Genomic DNA, 14,628 nt, shown 5'->3' on the forward strand with positions numbered 1-14,628 from the left:
GTCCTTCCCTTCGTAGATTCTGAAGGAAACAGTATATCCCGTCCCACTCTCGCAAAGTTTATATAACTTTACACCGTACCTCGCTCGCTTGGACGGGATATACTGTTTGAAGTTCAGTCTACCCTTGAATAGGACCAGGGACTCGTCTACAGCCACATTTTTGTCGGGGGTATAAATTTCAGGGAATTTACGTGAAAAATAATTAATAATGGGCCTCAATTTATATAAACGGTCAAATTGGGGGTGCTCTCTAGGGGGGCATTGGGAATTGTCGGTAAAATGTAAAAATCTTAGGAGCCCAAAGTACCTGTTCCGGGGCATTATTTGGGAAAAAGCAGGGGTGGATATTACGGGATCTGTGCTCCAATAGGAGCGTATCGTGGGCTTTTTCACAATGCCCATCATAAGGGTCAGGGCCCAAAATCTTTTAATTTCATGGGAGTCAGTGGGGTACCAGGTCTGGCTTCTGTCTCCTTGGTCAGCTGCCTGACACTGGGCTGCATAGAGGTTTGTTTGAGCTGCTAGCAGCTCAAAAAACTCGGGGGCAAACATTAAATGGAAAAATGACTTTGGCTCGCTAGCATCGATGTCACATCTGATGCCAGGAGTCGCAGTAAAAGCAGGGATTACTGGGTCTATCATATTTGGGGGCACCCAATTATATTTAGAGTCAGGCTCTCCACGCCTGGCTTTGGCAGATGGACCCTGGCCATCATCGTCTTCCTCTGACTCGTCATTATCTGACGCACAGCAGGATTCCTCAGATATTGGATCAATATCTGATGCAGTCAGAGTGGCCTCGGCGTCTGACGCGGTCAGAGTGGCCTCGGCGTCTGACGCGGTCAGAGTGGCATTGTCATCAGACTGAGTGAGGCAGTCATGAGCCTCCTCAGCGCTGAAGACATGTTGCGCCATTGTACCTACCTGGCCAATTTCTAAAACACTACACTATCCCCAATATATAATGTGGTTTTGCACTAAGCACTGCAGCTCTGCAAAACGAACTCTCTCTGTCTCTATCTCTCTCTCTCTCTCTCCCCCAGTGTCGCACATCCGGCAGTAATGTCACTGACGCGGATGTGGTTCAGTCCCCCAAGGCTAATGACACACCAAGTTGTTACAGGGGATCGGGCTGCAGAAAGCCAGCAACGCTGGCTTCTGCTGCCAGGGGGGGGTCCAGGCTGTCAAACGACAGCCTGTTCTCCCGTGCAGCGGCAGGGATGTGTTCCTGACGCTGCACGAAAGGCTAGACGTCCCGGTACGTCTATAGGGGATTGAAGGGGTTAAAGGTTACGTAGAAAGCAATCATCGTAGCAAACAATAGAATGGTCCAGTCGGCTGTGACATTCCCCTGGCTGCTACAGGGATAACTTCATTTTTAAAGATTGCACCACAATAATTTCTTTGTACATAACCCCTGTTGTTTTAATTCTAGGAACTTATTTTTTTTTAAGATACAATCCTTGGAAGGCGTGTTTTTGCTCTGCTAAATTTGTGTTTGTTAGGTTTTTTGTAAAACGGTAGTTACGAGATTTCAGGCTGTTATCATGGTGCAGCATAATCGTGTACCTGCCAGTCCGGGGATTTCGAATAGGAGAAGGTCTGGCTGCTAAGCCAGAAATATCTCTTCTTGAAAGTGAACCGAGTCACAAGGTTCACAGCTTCAGCTTTCCTCTTGTGTAGGAATCCCTCCTTTATAGTGACTGAAGGGTGGAAGAGCGTCCGAGACATCTGAGCACATTCTGAGACAGAGAAAAAAAGTTGGGGAGACTAAGTGAGTAGAAAGGGGATAAAGGGATGGGAAAGGGAGATTGGAAACCATGAAAGACAGAAAGAAAGAAGTAGGCAATTAGGTGCGGGTGTTCATGAATAGGTAGAAATGGTTAGGTAGAAATTCCAAAGCAGACAGGTAGTAAAAGAAAGATATCAGAGTAAACAGGGGTGGCCTTAGACATGGATTTCTCTAATTCAATAAAATGCTTCAATTAGAAATATTCCAGAATATTTGTATATATTGTGGTCCATGCATGCTAATGAATGTCCACATAATAATAAAGAATACCCCATATTATGATGTAAAAGCAAAGAGTGATGTATGTGCATTGTCAGTGAATTACTAAATGTAATCTACATGCTCATAATGAACATAAAAGCTGCAAGAAAATAACAGCAACCTATTGCAAACCATGCACAGCTGTCTGGATGGTCTTGACGTAGCCCAGAACAAATATACACATGAGCGACTAGGAAAGGGTTTGCCTTTTATCCTGTAACCTGACAAGAGCCATCCATCTGAAATGCATTTACATCAACTCATCAACAGCAAGAACAGTGAAAGAAAAAGAAGGTGGAATAGGAGGTAGCAGACAGAACGGGATAAAACAAATATAGAGGAAACTGAAATGACAGCAAGTAAGGGCTGGCGAGTAGTGATGGCAACGTCTGCTATAGTCTGCTCTCATGTGAAGATTTTGAGATGTGCCAGTTCTTTTTCATGTACTGCATACAGGCATCATGGTGTCTACAGTAAACAAGCGCTTTATCAGCATTAACACGAGAAATGAATCCATTTTATGGGTTTTCTATGCAGACCCTTTTAGTGCATATGGGTTGAGCAGGACTGAATAGTAGAACTATTGGCCCACAGCTGGAATTTACCTGCAGCCTGTGAATGACATAGTCAGAAGCAAAACGATGAAGAAAAAGAAGGCTATGGATTATAAAAGAAGATAAAGGTGCCTAGGATTTGATGCCAGCTGGGACTGAATATTGTACATTTCCTTACCTGCATCACAGTCTGTGTCTATGAGTCTGTCCAGGAAATCTCTCAAACGGGCCACACTCTGCTGAATCAAAGGATGTAAAGGGGACATCCACTGTTCCTTTCCGTAGCCCAACTGTTGCCCCAGATTACCAATACTCTGTACTGCCTGAGGCAAAGTAAAAGCAAGATTTAGGGGGACAGGAATGAATCATGAGTAATGAATCATTAGCGAGGTCTGTGGATCATGATGCCCTGCTCGAGTGTGAATAAACAACATTCATTGTATTACAAACATGTGTCATGGTGATAGTCACACCTGAGCTGCAGCACAAATTACAAAAAAAGTAGAATATACATCATATAGTGTAAGAAATGACAAAAAACATCAGCATACAGGATGTCCCATTCCAGTTCTTCACATGCATTACTGGCTATACCTTGGCAAGCAGAAGCAAGGTGCGAGCTGTGCGGGGATCGGCATGATGCTCTCTAAGGTGGAAAAGCTTGGGAGTGAGGACGGCAGGAGCGAAAAACCGCAGGAATAAGAATCCACTGATGGCCGCATACTTCACATCCTGTTTTAAAACAGAGTGTTATTGTTTAATTTAATAACGCTCTATATTTTTTGCATACCATAACACAAATACTAATGTCGTCTATATGCAAATAGTGGTAAGGGGTAAACTATGTGACTTCACCTGATTAGTGGGTCCAGGAAAACGTTCCTCCACTCTCTTGTGCAGTTGCTTGAAGCAGAGACGCATGCCTGGTGGACACTGTTCTACTGAGCCAAGGATGGAGTCAATTATATCGCTAAGGTAGCCTCGAAGAGATTCCACACTGCTCTCCCGGATTTGCTGCTCAGACACTGAGCCTTTAAAGGAGATTCGCCTATAGGATTAAAGCAGCTATATCAACAAACAGATGAGGTCATTCTGATTGCAGGGTATACAACTTTAAAAGATGCTGTTCCATTTAAACAAAGAAGATAAATCTTAGAAGATCAGTCAGGTTTAATCATGCAAAAATTGCACTTTTAAGGAGATGGCAACAACTTGGCAATGTCTGTTTTTGCCAAAAGACAAATGTTCTTGGCAAAAACAATGACAACATTTAACATGGTTAAAGAATTATTTATTTGGGAATAGTGTGGCCACTCAGTAGCAGACTAAGAAGATGTTCCTAACGCAGACTTGCGTTATAGTATTGTTAAATTCTGCAAAATATGTAACACCTCATTTAAGCCCAGCAACAATCAATACAAGGGATTTTACAGAATCAGCAATAGATCCAGGTACATCAAAGGGCGTGATATACTGCTGCACTTCCTCTTTTCTTGCTGCTCCGTCAGCGGACAGTTGAGTATTCCTTGCTCTACGATTCCTCTGTGTTATTATATGCATAATTTTCTGTTCTTATATCTTATTATTTCATGTCATTATTATTGTCTCCAAGTAATATTTACTGTCACTATTATTGCCTCCATCCATTTTTGATGTTTGTATGTTTTGTGCCTTCCCGCCGTATACCCGCCCTTCCCATCTTATTTTCGTGTTCTGTTAGTACGGTTCTGCCGTTTTTCGGTTCCCTCATTGCCTCCTACCTTCCTGGTTCCTCCGTTTTCTTCGCCAGCGTCGCAGTGCTCTTCTCGGAGCTTCTGCTTCACCGGCTTCGTTCTCAGCTGGCGAGTCTAGTGCGCGCATGCGCCCTGACTTGTGCGGCGGCCATCTTTGTTCGCGGACTTCTTACTGGTTTCCCCAGCTGCGCGCTCTTCGTCGGCAGACATCTCAGCTCCTTCGTTTTTTCATCAGGTGTTTCCTCTCGGGTTAATCAACCCTCCGTTTTCTCTTCTCAGCCGGTATTTACTAGTGGTGTCCTGTTTTTATTGTTTCTCTCATGGATCATGTTGGTGACCAGGCTGCTCCTGCTGGGGCTGCAGGTTCATCCATTAGAGCTCATGATGATGATGCTCAGCCCCTGTCCTCAGAGGATTTCCAGTCTCTACTGGATGCTACAATGTCCCACTCCATTTCTAAAGCCCTTTCCTCTGCTATGGGTGCAATGTCTCACTCTATCCCCCAGTCTATTCAACAAGCTTTGCTCCAAGCTCCTGTGACCTCAGCTCCTGCTACTGTGCCCGCTCCTGCATTAGGCAAAAAGGCCCTATTTAAATCTAAGCACCTTTCCCCACTCCTAACTGACAGCCATGCTGCTGTCGTGATGGACAAGGTTCCTATTCCTGTCCCTGAGAGCACTGGTGTACCGCGCAAAAGATTCCCTGACCGGACAAAAACAGCCAGACATTGGAAAAGAGCTAAAGCTCAAATTGATTCATCAGAATCTGATGAGAGTGGTGATGACCTTAACTCCTATAAGGATCCTTGTTCCAATATTTCAGATGAGGACGAATCCCCTGAGTTTGCTACGTCCCCCTCTGGGGTTGATACGGTCCAGGTTCTTGCCCCATCTGGTGAGACCGATGTTAATGTTAAAGACCCTCAGGGCAATCCTCTCTTTGACCCAGATAACTTGCGCCACCCGGGTTCCGCCGAATGGGACCCCCCGGCGCATATTGCTCAATATCTCGCTCTCCGGGTACGCAAAACCCTCACGAAGGAGAGTAGACGTAAACTTAGGGCTGAATGTCACAGGCCCATAGTCCCTGATGAGGTCTGTAAGACCCCTGAGGTTGATCCTCAGATCATACAGTTCCTGTCTAAGACGGGCTGGAATCCCAGAAAAGGCTTGGAGTTCTCTCTTCGCCACTGTCAGGATAAACTGCTAGACAGCTTAGGCCCCATCACCAAACTATTCGAATTGCTTAAAACGGGGAAAGCTTCTCCGACACCTTTTTGATGATTTTGATGAGACTCAGGAGCCGGGTCTGTCGGCCAAAGGCCTATTGTTTGGGGACTCGTTTGTTAAAAATGTTGGCTCATTCGTAAAGACATTTACTGCCCTCGATAAGGCTCAGTCCTCTATGAAACGCGTTTTCGCCCCAAGAGTTTTTGCAGGGGCCAGACGACGCAGGGGCCGTCGGTCTGGCCGCGGTTCCAGATTCCACGGAAACTATAGAAGCTCCTTCTCTCAACGTCCAGCTCTCCCTGAACAGAGATCGACGCCCTTCTTTCCTTCCAGAGGTCGCCCTGGATCCACCAGAGGTTCCAGAGGGTATTTTTCATCTAGACGTCCTTACGGTAAGTCCCTTCTCCCCCTCCCACGAAGGTGGGCGGTCGACTAGCGGCTTTTGCCCACGTTTGGGCTTTAATTACCTCAGACGCTTGGGTGTTGAATATGGTCACAGGTTATCAGTTAGAACTAACCGTTTCTCCTCGACAGGCTCAACTGCCTCCTTCCACAAGGTTTCCACTACTTCAGAGCCACCTGATTTCAGAAGAGGTAAGGTCACGCTATTCTACCAACCCCCATGCTCGTTCCAGGGTTTGTCAGTTCACTCTTCCTGGTTCCAAAGAAAGGAGGGGGTTCCCATCCGGTCATCAACTTCCGACCCCTCAATGCGTTTGTGGTGTATCACCACTTCAAAATGGAGGGGATCCATTGTCTCCGGGACCTCTTGTTACCGGAAGATTGGACGGTGAAGCTGGATCTTCAAGACGCGTATTTCACAATCCCGATTGCAGACTCTCATCAGAACTTCCTTCAGTTCATTTGGGAAGGTCAGAAGTGGAGGTTTACCTGTCTTCCTTTCGGTCTTTCATCAGCCCCGTGGTGTTTTACAGAGGTCATGAAACCGGTGGTGGCTTTCCTTCGTTCTGGGGGAGTACGTCTGATAATCTATCTGGACGACATCCTCATTCTAGCTCAATCCCCTTCGCTCCTCCAATCACACCTCGCTTGGGCTCTTCACCTTCTCCAGTCCCTGGGTTTTCTCATAAATGGAGAAAAATCATGCTTCGTTCCTTCGCAGACTATGGAATTTCTGGGATTTCGGATAGACTCCATGCGACAGTCTCTTTTCCTTCCACAATCCAAGATCGTGGCAATCAAGAAGGTGATCAGGCAATTGCTGCGTTTGGAGACGGTGAGCGTGCGTCAGATTGCGAGAATGATAGGGCTATTGTCCTCTTCCATTCAGGCCATTTTCCCGGGCCCCCTTCACTACCGGGCACTGCAAAGGTTACGAACTTCTTCACTCTCTTCGGTTCCCTTTTACGAAAATTGTATTTCTCTCGACGCGGAATCCAGGGACGAGCTGATGTGGTGGTTGTCACACATGGAAGCTTGGAATGGCAGGGCCATCTTCGGCACCACTCCAGACGTGGTTATAGAATCGGACGCAAGCTTACATGGTTGGGGAGCGCGCTACGGGACTATATCTACAGGCGGCAGATGGTCCTCAGAAGAATCCCTTCTTCACATCAACTGTCTGGAACTGTTAGCCGGCTCTTTTGCCATCCGGAGTCTAGCGCCTTCCAGGGCCACCTGTTCCATCCTTCTCAAGCTGGACAACGTAGCAGCGGTGAGGTATATCAACCATCTTGGGGGCACCAAATCCAAACTGTTGGCATGTCTAGCAAGAGATTTCTGGAGGTACTGTCTTCTTCATGGGATCTCCGTGACCGCGGTTCACATTCCCAGTCTTTCCAACACCACAGCGGATTGGAATTCGTGTTTTCTCAGGGATTCCGGGGATTGGCGCCTTCATCCTTCTGTCTTTGCCAAACTTCAAAGTCTATGGGGTCCGATGGAGATCGACTTGTTCGAGTCTCGCCTGAACTCGCAACTACCAAGGTTCTTCAGTTGGAGACCAGATCCGGAGGCGATTGCCACGGACGCATTTCTCCAACAGTGGCCGAAGACCCTTCTCTACGCATTCCCATCTTTCAGCATGATTGCGCGGACGATTCTGCATATGATACGATTCCAGACATCCCTCGTTCTGATAACTCCGCTGTGGAAATCTCAACCTTGGTTTCCCAGGCTGTTGGAGACGTCGACGGATTTCCCCAGGCCTATCCCGGCCTTCCGAGACCTGCTCCTCAACCCGGACTTTCGTCCGCACGACCTGACTCTTCTGAACAAGCTTCAGTTGGTAGCTTGGCGTGTTTCAGGGGACCCTGGTCTGTCGAGGGTGTTTCACAACAAACTCTCTGTCAGATATTTTATCACAGAAAACATGTCTTCTATATATGTATTTTACATGAGCACAAAATGAAGTCAGAGCCATTTTATTTTACTTATAATTGAGAACAAAGGAGTATTCATGTATATAGATGTTTCAGTATATATATATGATACAATTAATGTTATCTTCCGTGAGAAAAGTTAAGGAGTAGACACTGCATATCCTTAGGAATGTAAATTGGAGTGGGGGATACATGGGAAGACTACAAGACCTGAGTTACTATCTAGGAAGTAACATTTGGCGATTAGGGTGACCAAGGATAAATTCCAAACACATATGTAATGGTTTTAAGTTAATTCTTAGACAAGAGCGTCTCTCACAGGTAAATTAAGAAATTACAACGGTGTAAATATGAGTAGAAATTCTAATTATAATGGGTAAAACCCACCGTTATGATTGGAGAATTCCAATCAAAAGGTGGAGGCTATGATAATAAGCCCTGTCTTTAAAAGCTTATGTATTTAATAAGAAAAGAGAAAAAGATCGCACCCTGAAATAGACAGACCCTGATGGACTTATTCACCAAATTTACCCCAGAGAATTGGAATCTTAAGATTCTGGCACCATATTTCACTCTTAGAGTTCTAACCTATATAACTTGTAGAAAGTTATATTCTTTCCTACTTAATTTTTTGCCACTGAACCTGGATTAATTTCTACAAGGACCAGTTGGACAACAGCAACAAGTGGTGGTAAATATAATTGTTTTATTATTCTGAATAGAGATGAATTTTGTCTTCTTCGTATAGAATTCCCTGTTTCTGGGAAATAGTACCGTATTTGCTCGATTATAAGACGAGGTTTTTTTCAGAGCAAATGCTCTGAAAAATACCCCTCGTCTTCTAATCGGGGTCGTCTTCTAATCAGACCTCAAATAGAGTCTGATTAGGAGACTAAGATCCAGATCCCCCGCACCGCTGCAGGGGACCTGGATCCTCCTGTCTCACCCCCCCCCCCATCATACACACACTTACCGGTGCTTCCTGCTGTATTGCCGGGGCAGCGGGTTGACGTCTAGACAACGTCCGCTGCAGCCGGAAGGAGGTGTGGCTAGCAGCGGGGGTTGTCTGCGTCCGTCGCGCAAACCTTCCCCGACTGTCAGAGATCAGAGTTCCCCGCACCGGTGCGGGGAACTCTGATCTCTGACAGCCGGGGAAAGTATACGCGACGGACGGATACAAACCCCCGCTGCCAACTCCACCTCCTTCCGGCTGCAGCAGAAGGCGACGTCAACCCGCTGCCCCGGCTGGAAGCACCGGTAAGAGAGGGCTGAGAGGGGAGGGGAGAGTGTGTGTGTGTGTGTGTGTTAGTTAAATGGGGGTATAGGGTGTGTGTGTGTGTGTGTGTGTTAAATGGGGGCATAGGGCATTTCTGGAGTGGCGTTAAGGGGGCATTTAATAGAGCACTCTGCCTCCTGAAATGCCTTATACACCTATATGCCACTCTGCCCCATAATATGCATTTTAACCCCCTAAATGCCAGAGTGGCATATAGGGGTATAAGGCATTTCTGGAGGCAGAGTGCTCTATACAATGCCTTTTAACTCCCTTAATGCCACTCTGCCTCCTGAAATGCCTTATACCTCCCTATATGCCAAAAAGGCATATCATGGGCCACAGTGCCATATTGGAGTGGCAAGCCTGGGGGCAGATGTGCGTAACTGGGGGACAGGTTGGAAAATACAAGAAATAAAAACAAAAAAAATATTTTTCTCAATCATAGCTTTTATTAAAAAAAATAGTTTACATGAATTAACATTTACTGGTAAAACTTTTTTCCTTTAGGGTCGTCTTATATTCAGGCTTTTTCTTTTTTTCCTAAGTTAATATTCAGATTTTGGGGGGTCGTCTTATAATCAGGGTCGTCTTATAATCGAGCAAATACGGTATATTGCATTATTGTATATGACGGCTTGTGAGACTGCAGTTTATAACCCGTGATAATAACAATAATGAAAAGGTATTTTTACCTATAGACGAAGTTTGACATTATTTGCATCTATCAGGAACTTTACTAATACTCTTAGACACAAACAAATTATTTTTAATTTGTTATATTAGTTAAACTAATATAAGAGAAATAGTGATATCTTTATTACTGCCCTGATTATTATCAATTTTTGGTTGCTGAGTGGACTGGAAATGAATTGTGTGTTGGACTCATAAAATAACAATTCATATTGATAACTATCGATAATATACTGTATTTGAATTGATTCATTTTGACATGTTTTAAGAATTTTGTGTTTTATATTATGCACTGTGTGACTCATATAAATATTTTATAAATTGTATTTACAATAAATAATATTTTTATTGACTATCGTGGCGATATCTATCTAATTTGAATTAGAATTTTCAGTGATCTGAAAGAATTTAGGATCGGAGATAAAATATAGGGTATCTCCTTAAATTAATATTGTGGATGTGGTACTACAATATTTGGTAGCGTCGTTATTTTGTGTGTGTGACGAAATATTGGTTTTGCCTATTTTGTCTCATTAATATCCCTAACATCTCCTCCTACTGGCCGATGCATGGGCCCCGGGCACTAGACGAGCCTATACTTCAGCATGGCGATCCTGGTCTCGCTGGTGCCTGGGCAGGTCATTGGATCTCTTTCATGACAACAAAGCGTATCGTACGGTTAATTTGTATCGCTCGGCCATTTCAGCTGGCCACTCTCCTCTTGATGGGGTTCCTATTGGCCAACATCCTTTAGTAAGCAGGTTACTCAAGGGTATCCGTTTCTCCAGGCCCGCTGTGCCCCGTTACTCTTCTACTTGGGACGTTAACGTTGTTCTTAGTTTCCTAGAGACTTGGTCTGCTAATCGTGAGCTTTCTCTTAAAGAGTTATCGGCAAAGCTTTTACTTTTGCTATGCGTCTTTTCTTGTAAAAGAGTGTCTGATGTCAGGGCCTTGGATTTTTCTGCTAAGGTCTACCGTCCTGATGGTGTTTTGTTCGATATTTCTAGGAGGACTAAGACCAATATTAGAACGGTCTTTTATCCGTCCTTTCCCCTTCGTCCTCTCCTCTGTCCTGTTCTTTGCCTCCGGGAATATGAGAACCGCACTCGGGATCCCTCTTCTCTTCCCTTGTTCATTTCTTTTAGACGGCCTCATGCTTCGGTTTCTTCCTCCACTCTTTCCAGGTGGTTGAAGTGGATTTTACATCGGGCAGGCATTGATACTTTCATTTTTTCCCCACACTCTGTTAGGAGTGCGTCGGCATCCAAAGCTGCAGTCATTGGTTGTCGTATGGAGGATATTTTGAAAGCTGCGGACTGGTCTTCTGACACTACGTTTCGGGAATTCTATCTTCGCCCTATCCATCATTTTTCTGAGCGTTTAGTTGATCAGCTTTGAAATTGCACTATAATAGGACCCTCCGTGTCCTTAATAAAATTCTAAGATTTTACTAGTCTCATGACGTAAAGTCATGATTTTATTAAGGACACGGCGGCGAGTATTATTCCCCCCCTTTTTTCCCTCCCTTCGTTGGCTGGGTGAGTATATTGATTCCGACTTCAGATTGTCATTTCTTTTGTTATTATTCAGTTATTTTTCTTTATTTTCTTTGGTTCATTGCATTTCCACTGTTTTATCATTTTATCGATGCCGAGTCATTTGCTTCTGTTATGTTGAATTTTCCATGGTTTCTACCGGTGTCCTATTTTCTCTCTCTGTTTTAGTTTGATGTCCTCTGGATGATCCTGACAAGTTGTCCGTTGTTTGAGATGCCTGTTCCTGTTCATTGGTTCCGGTCTGATTGAATCCGCAAAAAAAGAGGAAGTGCAGCAGTATATCACGCCCTTTAATGTACCTGGATCTATTGCTGATTGGCTGACCTGTTTATATCACTTTATATATGTTTTTTCTCTTCAGTTAACTACTTCCTGTATTTTTTGCTGCTGAGGGAGTAGTAATAAAGAAAGAGAATGCACTATAATAGGAGCGTCATGAGACTAGTAAAATCTTAGAATTATCGTTATTCAAACTCATGTGAACTCTCACCTGCTGCGGTTCAGATCGATTTTACAGGGATCAAGTTCAACATATCTCTTCTCTTCAAAAATCCTGGAAATGATGGGTCGAAGAACCTCATGTAGGTATGGCATTCCAACTATCTAATACGCAAAGGGTAGTCAAGGAGTGAGACAGGAAGGCAGAGAATCTGGCAAAGCAGTATGATGTAAGAGAAAACGTTGAGAAAATGGAAAAATTGAAGGAAAAGAACAGAACAAAAAATGGTTCAGATATGACAGAATTCCACACTGGTAACAAAAAAACATTATTCTACAGGAGGGACAGTGAGAGTCGTAAGAGACAGATTAAAGCTTTTCATTCCAACTAGAGTAGGGTTGCTTCTTACCTTCATATACTGCTCCATGGACTTTGAAGCAAGGGAGTTTGATCGAAAAAGCGTGTTTGGGTCATCTAGATATGATCAAGAAAATATACTTAGCGCCATGTCTATTTATTAATACACAACAAGTGGGACACATGAGCATAAAGGTGCTTAAAAAAGTGTATATAAAAATGATTATATTACCATACTGATGGAATATTCAATTTTTCCAATGGTAACAAGTAAACTATGTACCAGGGCCATGTTTTATAAATAACAGAACTTCTCAAAAGTCATCCATATATCTAATCTATTAAATGTTCATGTTGTCGCAAGGTTACGTTTTTAAGAGGGTGACAGAAACCAGGATGGAATATACTTACTGGTGTGGTTCACTTCTCTCATGTTTAGTTTGTCGAGGAAGGGGACAGCCAGACCTTGCCCCAGGAATATCTTCACCAGCTTTACGGCCACTTCTTGTCGGCTCTCTGCTGAACACATTTCTTCCAGAAGAGCTATCAAACTGCAGTCACCCTAGAAAGCAACAAAAGCATGAAAGAAACAAAGAACTTGATGGTAGGTAAGAATCATTCGGCCCCTCTAGCCTGCCCATTTTCCCCCTGCTTCATAGATTTGTAGATTAATCAGTCCTTGGTGTCATATTAGATTCAGGATAACCATATGCCTATCCCATGCACGTTTAAATTCCTTTAATGTATTTACTTCTTCTTCTGCTGTTCCACCCATTTCCTTACATTACATGTAAGCCTCTTACGATCTAGTTTTTATTATGACCTCTTGTTCTAAAATTTCTCCTCCTCCTATATTCCGACTATGCACGGTAGTTACTAAAAATCTAACTTGTGTGTTTTATTACGTTGCACAAACACTTCCCTGTAATAGTTTTTCAATGATGCATCGTACTTGGATTTGTATAGCAGAAAGTGTCCTATCCGGTAAAACATTAATGACGAGGCAAAGCACGCAAGTTGTGCATGCAATGTGGGGACACCAGGCCATGTGCAGAGCGAGGCATGGAAATGTTACAAAAGTCACCCAACACACGCTTTCACCTGCAATGACTGTGAGGATGGACTAGCATGAGTGTATGGTAAGTGGAAAGCTTAAGACAAGTCAAAGTTTGTGTGAAAACCTGACACTCCATATGACCACATCCAGAAGACCTATTCGCAGAAGGTAAGGTCCTGAAAAACTTTTATAGTTGATTTAATTTCCTTTACAGGATAGCAGTGCCACTACTCAGGGCATCCTTAACATCTCCCATCGTATTTACCCTTGGATCTGCCTAACATTGGTAACCAAATTAGGGCTGCAACTAACGATTATTTTCATAATCGATTAGTTGGCCGATTATTTTTTCGATTAATCGATTAATCGGATAAAAAAATGAATGTAAATTTTTCATTTATTTAAAATAATTTAACAAATGATGTTAAATACAAACGCAGAATAAAAAAAAAAACTGATAAAATGCATTTCTTGTCTTTATTTCCCAACCAGCCCCCCCAATTTATGCACATTTGAGCACAGGCTTGCCACGCTGCCTCCCAGACATGCCACGCTGCCTCCCACATATACCACTCCACGCTGCCTCCCACATATACCACTCCACGCTGCCTCCCACATATTCCACTCCACGCTGCCTCCCACATATGCCACTCCACGCTGCCTCCCACATATGCCACTCCACGCTGCCTCCCACATATGCCACTCCACGCTGCCTCCCACATATTCCACTCCACGCTGCCTCCCACATGCACATTTGAGCCCAGGCTTGCCACGCTGCCTCCCAGACATGCCACTCCACGCTGCCTCCCACATGTGCCACTCCACGCTGCCTCCCACATATTCCACTCCATGCTGCCTCCCACATATTCCACTCCACTCCACTCTACCCCCACATATGCCACTGTGCCTGATACGCCTTATACCCCCTGATACACCACTCCATCCTCCCCAGACATGCCACACTGCCTCCCCACATATGCCTTATATATCGTATATGCCTTATACCCCCAGATATCTCATAGTCCCCTCAGAGTCACAGACCTGTTCGCATCACACTGACACCATACTTTTATAAATAAGTACTGGGTTAATCTTCACTGCCCCCAGGATTTAGATTCCCCTTAGTCTGCCCCCCTTTACCTCTAACTGCACCTTAAGTTAACTTTATTAAATTAACCCTCAGTCCTCATCATTAAATTAACACTAAACACCCCATTAACCATAACTACCCCTAAATTAACTCTAAATACCCCATCAAACACAACTACCCTAAATTAACCCTAAACACCCCATTAACCACAGCATCCCCTAAATTAACCCTAAAGACCCCCATCAACCACAA

The 14,628-nt window shown here is 44.1% G+C and overlaps 1 protein-coding gene across 1 annotated transcript in view; it reads right to left on the reverse strand.

The window, feature by feature from the left end:
• The window catches only part of RASAL1 (RAS protein activator like 1), a 55,599-nt gene that overhangs the window by 21,495 nt on the left and 19,476 nt on the right, over positions 1-14,628 (reverse strand). Inside the window, exons 10-16 of the mRNA XM_089489420.1 lie at positions 12,641-12,791; positions 12,282-12,346; positions 11,924-12,036; positions 3,463-3,655; positions 3,202-3,339; positions 2,786-2,930; positions 1,570-1,742 (exon numbers count right to left, since the gene is read on the reverse strand). Of these exons, the coding sequence (XP_089345546.1) occupies positions 1,570-1,742; positions 2,786-2,930; positions 3,202-3,339; positions 3,463-3,655; positions 11,924-12,036; positions 12,282-12,346; positions 12,641-12,791 (978 nt within the window). The remainder of the gene's footprint in view (positions 1-1,569; positions 1,743-2,785; positions 2,931-3,201; positions 3,340-3,462; positions 3,656-11,923; positions 12,037-12,281; positions 12,347-12,640; positions 12,792-14,628) is intronic.

The sequence above is a fragment of the Sceloporus occidentalis genome, unplaced genomic scaffold, assembly GCF_023333645.1.
Source record: "Sceloporus occidentalis isolate IW3139 unplaced genomic scaffold, rSceOcc1.0.p SCAF_40, whole genome shotgun sequence".
Taxonomy (NCBI): Eukaryota; Metazoa; Chordata; class Lepidosauria; order Squamata; family Phrynosomatidae; genus Sceloporus; species Sceloporus occidentalis.